The 11226-nt window shown below is 37.5% G+C and overlaps 1 protein-coding gene across 4 annotated transcripts in view; it reads left to right on the forward strand.

The window, feature by feature from the left end:
• GTSE1 (G2 and S-phase expressed 1) overlaps positions 1–10324 on the forward strand; it is a 33014-nt gene extending 22690 nt beyond the window's left edge. For 3 of the 4 annotated variants that reach the window (XM_035315460.1, XM_035315463.1, XM_035315461.1), the window contains exons 2-12: positions 46–129; positions 830–893; positions 974–1589; positions 2793–2960; positions 3979–4111; positions 5275–5652; positions 5840–5912; positions 6312–6557; positions 7607–7778; positions 8816–8956; positions 9922–10324. In XM_035315460.1, the coding sequence (XP_035171351.1) occupies positions 51–129; positions 830–893; positions 974–1589; positions 2793–2960; positions 3979–4111; positions 5275–5652; positions 5840–5912; positions 6312–6557; positions 7607–7778; positions 8816–8956; positions 9922–10005 (2154 nt within the window). In that variant the 5' untranslated portion in view covers positions 46–50 and the 3' untranslated portion in view covers positions 10006–10324. Of the gene's footprint in view, positions 1–42; positions 130–829; positions 894–973; positions 1590–2792; positions 2961–3978; positions 4112–5274; positions 5653–5839; positions 5913–6311; positions 6558–7606; positions 7779–8815; positions 8957–9921 lie in introns of all 4 variants that reach the window. The other variant, XM_035315462.1, reaches the window with a different exon arrangement.
• The last annotated feature ends 902 nt before the right edge of the window (positions 10325–11226 follow it).

Genomic DNA, 11226 nt, shown 5'->3' on the forward strand with positions numbered 1-11226 from the left:
GTTGTTTTTTAAACCCAGCTGCATAGCTAATTCTGTGTTTTCCAGCCACTATGGAGGAAGGAAAGGAAACAGTATCCCATCACTCAAGTCACGTGACTGAAGAAAAACTGGGTATTTGCATGAGTGATGGTAGGTGGAAGAGATGATGGGATATTTTCTAGCTATTCCTCATTAAAAACTAAGTTCAGATTGTTAGATCTCTTGTAATTGCTTTTCATCTTGTTCTGTGAACTTTTTTCTTTGTTACCAGTTTCAGACTGAAGTGTCTTCAGGATGTTGTGGAGCTCTGATTTTTAGAGCGTGTAGTGATGTGGGTGGCATGAAGTTATCAACTTCTCCTATATATCCAATCTGAGCTCCTCTCTTCTCACTGTCTGCCCGCTGCTGATTCAGTTAGTATTCAGTGTATATATTAGTTAACAGGAAAACAAATTCTTCTCATTGCCTCCTCTTAATGTTATGTAGTGGTCTCAACTGGAAGAGAACTGACTGACTAGATGACTGTCTTGTCATCTAGTTTTGATTATGTACTCTGTTTTCTTGATTGGTGACTGCTGATAACCCTTTCCCAAAGTCAGATCCCATGCTTCTGTTATGAATGCTTAGAAGTTACTGGCTAGATATTTCATGATATTTGGGCATCTGCCACATTAATGATATTTGTAGCTGTACCTTTAAAATAATAAAAAAAGGTTCAAAGAAATTACATAAACCTGACACCTAAAACTTCCTTTGCCATCTGACATCGGCTTCACAGAGTTACAAAATCATAATGTAGTAACTTTTATCACAAATCCACACTGACAAAATTCTAATGAAATTGTTACAGTTTCAGACATTCCTCTTCTGACTGATGAGAAGTTCGATTTTGACCTTTCACTCTCTCCTGCAAGGTATGTTAAGTGTATATGGGTAAATATACCTTTAAAATGCATGTAATGTAAGCTCTTGATTGACTTATTTTTCTTTATAGTGGAAATGAAGATGAAGTTTTTGTTGGACCTTTGGGACACAAAGAAAAATGTATTGCTGTCAATATTGAAGCAAAAAGAAGCACTGAAAGGAGCGTACCTGCTTCTGATGAGAAACTCATGTGGAGCCCACTGACAGGAGAGAAATTCGTGGAAATTTTCAAAGAAGCTCGCTTGTTAGCACTGCAAATAGAAAGTGGAAGTAAGACTGAACAGAATAAAATACGCCAGCCAGAAGAACAGGAAAACCAGATTATAGAAAAATTTGTTGAGGACTCAAAGTCAAAGTTGAAAATACTGAGAAACGAAAATACAGAGAAAAGTCCCAGGGCTGTTAAGAGGGAGACGTACTGCGTGTGGGAGAGCCCAGCATCAAATCTGCCGCCTGGTTTTCAGAAGGGATCAGATAAACTTTTGTCAGGTGACAAAACATACATTCTTCATACTCCTCCAAACAGAAGCCCCGTTAAAATTCATTTATCTCCTGTGAAAATCACTGGCTCCCCTCTGACCCAAGAACAGAAAACTAAAGAAAAAAATAAGAAAGCAACTGGCAAACTGCCAATGGCTAAGCCTTCAGCTGCTCTTGGAAAGAGCATTATGTTGACTGTAGAAAAGGTAAAGACATATCTGGGTAACAATGTTTTCCTTAAACATGACCTTTGTTATAGGAACACTTAAACTGCCTACAAGATTTTTATTTTTATAAGTTAGCTTTAATCTTACGGGTTTTTTCTACTTCTTAAAATCCTCAGGCAGGAAAAGCTGCACATTAAAAAGAAAAGTGGGGCAGACACTGTAGTGTAGAAGCCAACTAGTTTACCTATTATGGCAGCGTAGAGTAACTGCTGGCAAACTTCTTTTCCATTGTGTTCTGTTTTGGGGAATACCATTATTTAAACAGAAGCCAGGAATAATACTGTTTTGGTGGTTTGTTTTTGCTTGTAAAATTACAGTCTATTCTTTGCAACTTAATGTGCAAAAATGGGTTTGTATGCTGTTAACTTTTCAAAGGAGCTAAAGGAAAAAGCAAATTATTTTGATATGACTGGATTTTTTAAATTCTGGTTCTGTCCATATCTCTTCTCCAACCTGGGAACGGACTGATTTAGTGGTATAAGACTTAGGCTATGTGACAAACTGAAAATAGAATCCTAGGGAAAATGATCAGAATTGTGATGAAACAGCTGTTTGCTAGTGACTTTGCACATACAAATCCCAGTCTCAAGAGTACCTTCTGGATTTTATTGCTCCATTTTTTATGACTTAGGTTCCATTATGTAATCCAAATTTTACTGAAAATGGGAAGTTTCCATCATCTGTAGAAAATGAAAGATTTCTTGATATTTTTTCCAGATGCTTTAAGAAAAAGCACAGACTTAATGCTTTAAGTAGCCAAATTGTACACTATTACTAAATAGGCACTTCAGATGATGCCATCTACTATTATAGTCTCATCCTTTGCAAGTTTAGAGTAAAGCAGAAGAGTACGCATTAAATGGAGATCTTAGAGTTTTAAAGAACAGCCATTACAGCATGCAGGTAAACATGATTACATGAAATGTGCTGATGACAGTTTCAGAACTGTCTTTTGGTTGATTTCTAATGTGTCCAAGCCTATTCTAATAATATATTTACTAGTCTAACTTAAACTATATTAGCCTAAAGACTAAGGGCTTGACTGGGTTCAAAGACGGCTTTATTGACTATTGTCTTGGCTTCTTAACAAAATCAGCTTGAGCAAAAGTTTTATAGTAAAAAGCTTTATAGTGGCTTCTAGAAACACTTGCAGCTTTTAAAATGTTGCATTGAAATTTGCAGCCCAAACAAGGAAAACATAGTATTTCTGCAAAAAGAGATGTGACCAGCATGGGATCATCTGAAGATCTAATTTCTGATAAATCAAGTGCTGCTTCAGATGTCTTTGAGTCTTCGTTCAGTGGCAGTTCCTCAATGCAAGACAAAAAAGTCCTTCCTGCACCAAGTAAGGTAATGGTAAGCATTCTTAATATGAAACTGATCTTTGTGATGTTTCTTTAAGAGGAGAAAACTGAATATAGTTTGCTTTCTTATTTAAAGCTGTATTTCTCTGTGTAATGGGTTCAAGGAAAAGTAGTCCCTTTGCTGTAATTGTCATCTTGACTGTGTCTTCTGTGTCAATAACACAATGAATATACTTGAGAGCAACTAAAAATGCATTGGAGTCATAAGCACTGCCTTGCTTTTTAAAGCACTAGCTGCATGTAAGGGATTGGCAGTTTGCTGTAAGAAGCAGTGTGTAGTACCACCTGAAAAGGCTGCCATAACTTCCTAGAAGGAAGGAAACCCATAGTTGTCAGTTGGTTTGGACCTGTAGACATCTTAGTCCTGTGTGCCACTACTCTGCTGCGGTATTGCTTTACACTTTTTTCAGTATAGTGCTGCAGTTTCCTTGAGGATGGTGTGGGTGCTGTAGAAAGGTAGGAGGAAGAAGGCATGAGGTGTGTAGCAGGAGACAGAGATCAGTGGAACTTGGTGTTGGGCTTGGCTTGTGATGGACTGGTTGTCATATAGTCGGCCTTTCTGTAAGTGGCACTAGCTTGCTTACTTCTAAGTAGGTGGCAGCATATCTAACAGAAGCTAATCGTCCACCCTCACATGACAGCCCTACAGTGCTGAAAAGTTGCATCGTGTTCTGGCATCTACTTAGCTTCTTGCAGAGAAGTTTCTGCTGTAGGAGTCCTGTATAATATTAATATGAAGACAAGTAAGATACAGGAGGTCCTTTTAAGTCTACGCTCAGGTTTGTGGAAGAAATAGAAGTCCAGTTCCTAGATCTTGTATTCCAATTCTATATAACAACTGAGTTATAATGAACTGTTTCCAAGAAAGTTCACTCTATGAACTGTAATTTGAGGAAGGATTTTTTCCAATGCTCACTAGCAAATTACTATAATGCCCAGCAGAAGCATTGCAAAGTAGTATGTTAAATACTCTTTTTGCTTAGAAACAATATTTTCTGATTCAGCCTGATCTAAAGAAAACACATCTGAAACTTCCTGGTGTTGCCAGTGGTCTCCCAAGGAAAACTAGTTCGTCATCTTCATCGTCTGTTTCCAGTCTGAACTCAAGTTTACCCATTTCTCCCATAGGAAAGAATGGTAAATGCTCTTACTAAAGAAATCAATTTAAAGTACATAAGCATCTCTTGGCCTGTGGGTTTCAATGTTTTTAATGGTGTCTAGCACATACAAGCAGTAAGAAATGTTTTGAGTGGAGAATAACATTTTGTAGGCTAGCCAAATCCCTGTGGACTAAAGATAAAATCTTAGCCTTCTCTTGCTGGTAATAAATAGATTCATGTATGCCTGTTACCTGCATGTGAGTGACACAGCTAGAAAGTAAGCAATGCCTCAGGAAACCTGCTTTTGTTGTGTGCCATCTTCTATTATTGCCAAGCATGTGAGCTTCTGAATGTTGTAAGGTTGTCCAACTTGAATTTAAAAAAGAAAATAATACAAAACACCTGGAACCACAGAAGCGAGGTGGAAAGCCTAGTTCCAGGTACTGAGTTTCTGTAAGACTAATAAAAGGGTGGGCTTTATTCAAGCAGATTGAAAAGACTGGAGATAATCCTCTTGGTTGTATTCAGTTTTGTATTCCTTACTATAGTAAGGATATTAATTTGACCCTTACAGTAAGCCTCAGAGGATCAAGAAAAAATGTCCTAAAAGCACTGACAGATGTCATACATTGCGTGTAGATCTAGCAAGATACCAAATTAGAGTAAATCTTTATCATGTACTTTTTCTGAACAGATTATAAGGTATCACTAGAAGTTAAGACTTGGTAAGAATCTTTATATGAGAGGAAGTATCTAGTCAAGATTAATCTTAGTCTGTAGTTTACTTTCAGTAGAAGAAGTAAGAACCATACTGAAAACTGAGAAAAGCACTTATGGGGTAGTTCAGGCAGTGCTGTTAATCAGCATAACTTAAACTATTAACCACTAAATGCCCGTTTAAGGGAATGATCCCAACTGTGCAGAGCAAAAATGCTGAAAATGTAACTTGGATCTGCTAGCTGTTTTGCCATTCTTTGAAGAGTATTTGATTTAATTGCAGTAATTTGGGTAGTTGGTGAGAAGAGTTTACAAAGCAAATAACATTGAGTGCTCAGGGAGTAAGTTTTCAATAGTTGTATATTTTGTCCTTAAAGCTGAGTTTGAATATAAATTGCTGTTTTCCTGTGTGAGCTTAATCATTTTGATTAGTCAAAAACTTGTTATATTTCTGAATCATTGCTTGTTATCCTTCTATTTCAGGAAAATCAAGTGCATCTTCAAAAGTTAGTGTGAGTGGCTCTAAACTTTCAACTGGTACAAATAGGCTGGCTCTGGTCAGACCTGCTAGGGTGTCATCTCTGCAGGCTGTCAGTACTGAGAGATCCAGCAAGCAAGAAAGATCAGCTAGTACTCCCAAAACATCTAGTGCTGTAAGCTTGGCTAAATCTTCAGCTTCTGCAACATCATCCGATGCTGTAGGCAATGGAATTCAGAGGATGAGCTCTCTTCCCAATCTGCAGAGGCTATGCCAACAAAGTAAAGATGGAAGTGTGGTAAAAGGAAGCCTGTTCCCAAAGCCCAAGACTAGAGTTTTGTCTGTTTCTACAAGTCAAAATAAGGGTCCAGTGAAAGCTGGAGGTAAGCATATGCTTTACATGGCCTGTTTTCTACTGACTTGGCTGTTAAATGTTCCTTTGATTGCTTGTTCATTTCACTATGCTTCTATCTACCTCTTAGTAGAAACAAGTATTTTAACTGAAAGGTATCCATAGTTCTGAAACCAAATATGAATGTGAATAGCAATTAACAAAGCATTTCTTTTTAGATGCAACACCAAACAAGTTGGCATCAAAAGTAGCACCATCTCTTGGATTAACATTTTGTGGCACACTTGGAAGGTAGGTCCAGGTTGCATGTACCAAGGTATTCTTAGAATGCAATATGGATGGTTGTTGCAACAATCTTGAGAAGTTCTAACTTCTTTGAAAGCAACTTCATCTAGTCCCTTAAGACCCTCCAGGTTAGGCTGTAGTAATGGTTATCAGAACCAATTTCAAAATTAAAAAAAAAAAAAAACACTACAACCAAAGCACTTCAAAAACAGGATCACATTTGTAGGGCTAAACTAGAGTTGTTCAAGAAAGGATTATGAAATCCCTATAGTGAAGTAGTTGTCAACTTCATAATGAATACCATTTCCTTGTTGACCAAAGGCTAATTGACTTCTGTTGTCTGGTAAAACTACATGAATAAAACTGTTTCTAGGTACTTTTGGATAGTGTGTGTTCCTTTCTTAGTGCCATGGCAGTCAGCACTCCCGTGAACGCTTCAGAAGATGGGACATTTCAGAATTCTGGTTTTCGTGAGAGGTCTGTATCCATGACTCCTGCCAGTTTGAAACGGTCTGCCTTACCTACGCCTGTCCGTCGTATCTCGGGATTTCCAGCAGCGACTCCTAGAACTGCACCAAGAATGGCATCTTCTCCATATGTTGCATCTGTTCAAAGCTCTAGCTTTTCTACCAAGAAGACACTTACAAATGGGTAAGGAACAACACCACCATTCCCCCCACATCAAATAAGTATCGTAGGCAAACTGCCTGTAAACGAAGTTTAATGATTTTCAGGCTTCAGGGTTCTCTAAATGGGAGAGTATAACATTTGAGCATTTAGATGCTGTATAGGACAAGTGTGCGCATATATATCTTGTGATTGGCAAAATACTGCCAGCCTTCAGATGAGCCAATATTAACATTAGAGAACTGTAGGAATTAGTTGTATTACTTGAGCTAGTGGGCAACTTAAAACTTGTCTGATGCTTTGAAAACTAGATTTTTTTAGCTCGTGGTTCTTTTGCTGTTGTCTTTTGATGAAGGCAAGTAGGTAGATAAAATTAATTTGCCCCATGCTGTTGCTAATGGTTCTGTAAAGTTACTTGGAAGCATCAGTCAAAAAGTCAATGATTTAGTTGACAACTTCAGTTTGAGGAGACTTCCATTTATGTAATGGCTTGTACGAAGGGGGAATCCTATACAGGTAGCTAGCAACAGCAGGTTTTCTGTGAAGATAATCTTATTGCTTTCATATTAACCCAGCATCTTCTCAAAGTGCCATATATACACTTGCAGGCTTGCTTCAGGGTCGGTGGTGATGAACGCTTAAAGTAGGAATGATGCTGGATCACCTAATGTTGTGTTACTGAAGTTGAATGTCCAAAATAGTCTTTTCTCTCAAGGAAACAATTTGTCTTTATGATAACTCTATCATACTAAGCAGACTACAATTCCTTACAAAAACTCGTGTGAAACTTAGCATGTATATGTCAATTTAAGATTAAAGTCTTCACCATCCTAGCTCACTTCTTTGTGTGTGTAGGCTATACATCTATTGCAGCGAGATATTTTGTATTTTTCAATTAACCAGCATGCTTTTGGATCAAAATATGGGAAGCCTTATATCCATTAAAACTTGGGGTGGTAAAGAAAAGGAGAAAATGAAGTTAGGTCGCTGCAGCGTTTGAGGAACAGTTTGACTTTATCTGTCTTTCATACTTCCTGCTGAGTAAAGAACTCAGCCCATGTTCTTCTCCCTAGTTCTAAACAGGTGAAGGATGCACAAATATCTTCAGAAGATGATATATCTCCTCCACCTGTGCTACCTCTTACGCTTGACTTCTCACCAGAAAAAGCTGTGAAAGAAGTAGAAGAAAAATCAAAAGAGGCTGAAGTACAGAATCAGCTGGCTGAAGAGAAACAAACTAAGGAGGTAAGAAATGAGAACCTGTTTTTCTACAGAACTAAGACTGCTTGAAAATAGATTAATTCAAGCTGAGGGTAACTAGGAAAAAACACTTCACTACACACAGTTAAAATGGTTTAGCTCCAAGTGTGCACCCTCTAGTGCCTACTCTTAGTACTGAACATCTAGGTTTATGCAGGGTTTAATCCTGTATCAAAGATGAGTGGTCACATACTTGAAGTATTAAACTCTAGATAAATTCACTGAAGTAGACTAATACAGTTGCTTAGCAGCAATGCATATCTACATAGAATGCTTAAGGATTAAACCCCGAAGTTCATGTACCAGTGAACTTAGATAACTGTCAAATACTTAGCCCAGCTAACACTGTTCTTCCCACTCTAAAATTAATCTACTGGCTTCATGGTGAAAGCTGGCACTCCTGAAAGTTTTTTTTTCCTTAATACCTGTGAAGTACCAGTTCAGAGCTACTAACCTGACAAAGTGTGGCTATAGACCTCCAAGTATTCAGGTGTAGAATAAAAGCTGTAGATGAACTACGTGTTACTGTGTCAGTTTCTTACTGCATTATCTGACCTACTGACAGGCTTAAAGTATGTTACAGAATTACTTAGCACATGGATAGAGAAGCTAAACCAGACAAACTGAAGTCTGGAGCTCTGCAGAATTGTTTAAATATTGGAATTGGCTAAGTAACATTGCACAATAATCGTAGTCAAGTCTTTTAAATATTGAGTTGTTACTCTTATGTTTTAAGTTTGACTTCGAACAATTTTTTGTTTGTAAATTATGTTCCAGAGTTCTTTTGCTTTGTCTTGCTCTAACTTCCCTATTTGTGATGCTAGCCATTGGCAGAACAAAGGCTGAGGTTTTTATACTGTGCGCGAACAATCCTGCAAGAAAAATACCCACACTATAAACTAAACAACTGTAAACTAAACCTGTTCTGTGATTATTACAGATGTATAAGCTAAATTGTATCTATGCTTATGAAGGAAGCATAGAAAACAGAAGAAAACCTTCAGCTATACTTTTTTTTAAAGGTGTTACTGGTAGATATTGAAGTAGATAAACCTCTCCCAGAAGCTTTGGAATGTGAAGGTAGACCTCTGATTGATCTTTCCAATACACCTGAATTCAGTAAGATTATTCCCCTAAAGCCTACATTCTCAGGACAGGTAAAGGTAAGTTGTATGCATGTCTTCTGGAGAAAAAAATAACAAAATGGTGCAGTTATGCTAGCAGAAAAATGTCAGGTGGCTACGTATGCTTGTCTGCAGAGCAGCTCTAAAGTAGTGTAGGAATTAATACCAGCTCAATATGTTCAGTATGATACTGAATGTTAATCTGCTCTTCAATAAAGAACATAATGTTTAAAATCTATGTGCGCTGAACTAGAGCTGAGTGAAGAGTTTGCAAATAAGGAGGAGGCTGGAGAAGAACCTTATGCTTAAGGTGTTTGTTAAAGAATGAAACTGTTCCTGAAGTAGAAGTGAATTCTAGAGTAGGCATGGTGACTCTTACAAAAAGCAAGTCTGTCTCTCCTGTTTAACTCCTCTCCTAAAGCCTTCCTCATCTGAAAGATGAGTTGGAACCCAGTCTAAATTTGACAAGAGTTTCTGGGCAATTGTTTTCTGTATGCTAGTGGCTTGAAGGTGCGTTCCTCCAGATGCTTTCAAATGTGAATGGTGGTAACTATGAGGATGCAGCCTCTGATGTAGTGAGGATGTAGTTGGGATCAATTCAATATCAGGCACATCAAAGTATCTCAGAAGGGGATCACAGAAGTCTGACTTCATCTGACTTCTGGGGGTTTGTTTAGAGGAGTTGAGAAATGCTCTGCCCTGCCTGGATGTTAGTGTCACTTGAATATGCATAGTAGTGAAAGCTAAAAGCCTTTTAGGTTTTTAAAGGTAAGCATGGGGAATATCTACCTTGTAAGAAGCTTTGAGAAGCTTGTGCTTGTCTAAGAATGAGATCTTTAAAAAAAAAAAAAAAAACTAATCTGAACCTAAATGCTTGAGCATGGTGCTTGTATCTGTACTTTGGATACTAATAGGAATCCTAAACAATTTAGAGGACTGTTAATAGAGATTAACACTACTAATAATGTACAAAGAGCTAAACTTTATCATTTATTTTCTTTCAGTTAATTGATTTGAGTTCTCCTCTTATCACTCTGAGTCCTGATGTAAACAAAGAAAATCTGGATTCCCCTCTGCTGAAGTTCTGAACTTGGGCTGAAATGAAGAATTCTTGGTACCTGTGATCTTTAAAGTGTTAGGTGCTACTCTTCACTCACGTAGCTTTATGAAGATGAATGATGAAATGCTGTAGCAATAGAACTCTAACAGTCCTTATACAGTAAAACTCACTCTGACAGTTTTCCTCATGGATATACCACAATGGCGTATTTAAAGTTTAAGTCAGAAAGGGGTAGTCTTTGTATTGGAAGCCTGCCTTTTTTTATTTCCTACTGGTTGTCCTTTGCCTCTTTACTTCCTATGTGCAATGAAGATTTAACTTAAAAATAAATGGGTTTAACTAACAAACTGTTGTACAAAATTGGAACTTTTTACTACAGGATTTGGTCAGACTATTTTAGTGTTTCACTAAAATCTTACAATGCAGGTAAAACTAATGGATTTCAGTTTTTAATACAAAACTATTGCAAGTCAGCAAATAAATTCTTAGTGGAATATACTAACATTAGTAGCTGAATGACTGTATGATTCAAAGAAGAAAGCAACAGCATTTTATTGCCAGGTGGCTTGGTCTTGACATTTTTCTGCTATTTGAAAGGGAGAAATTTAAGCCTTCAAATTTCTCCCTTTCAAATAGCAGAAAAATTAGAGTTTGCAACACTTTCATAATACACAAAGACTTTAAATATGGAGAGGTGAGTGGAAATGCACACAATAGTAGCACATAGCTGTTGAAGTGAGGTATCTGTTTTGGAGACCAGAAGCTTCTGCTGGGCATGTATTAGCTTAGTATATCAATTTATAAAAGTTCATCAGATTCTGGAAATATTCTACCCATTGGTAACTTTGAGACCAACAGTCTAAATAGGAAAAAGTGTTCAGATTAGCATGTTGAACAAGGCTGCTCTAGCTGGAGGTACTTTACTTTTTACCATGGCTGCCTTTTTTCTGTGGTTACTGCAGTGTCAGACTTGTGAACTGAGACTTTTGGCAAGGTTGTGAAGACTTCTGAGTCAGAGGGAACAACCATGCCATCTCCTCCTACTGTGACCCACAGTGATGTAGAATTTGTATAGTTTGCTTGTTCCTGCTTTCCCTCTACAAAAAGTGAGATGGATAACCACAGCATTTAATGAAATTTCACTTACGAGTCAGTGCTGCTCAGTTAAAGACATGGTTTGAGTGTTGCTTTATCAAACCGTTAAGCAGGGGGCAGAAATTAGTTCTTTTTTTCCAAATGGAAAAAAAAG

This window comes from Oxyura jamaicensis, chromosome 1 (genome assembly GCF_011077185.1).
Source record: "Oxyura jamaicensis isolate SHBP4307 breed ruddy duck chromosome 1, BPBGC_Ojam_1.0, whole genome shotgun sequence".
Classification (NCBI taxonomy): domain Eukaryota; kingdom Metazoa; phylum Chordata; class Aves; order Anseriformes; family Anatidae; genus Oxyura; species Oxyura jamaicensis.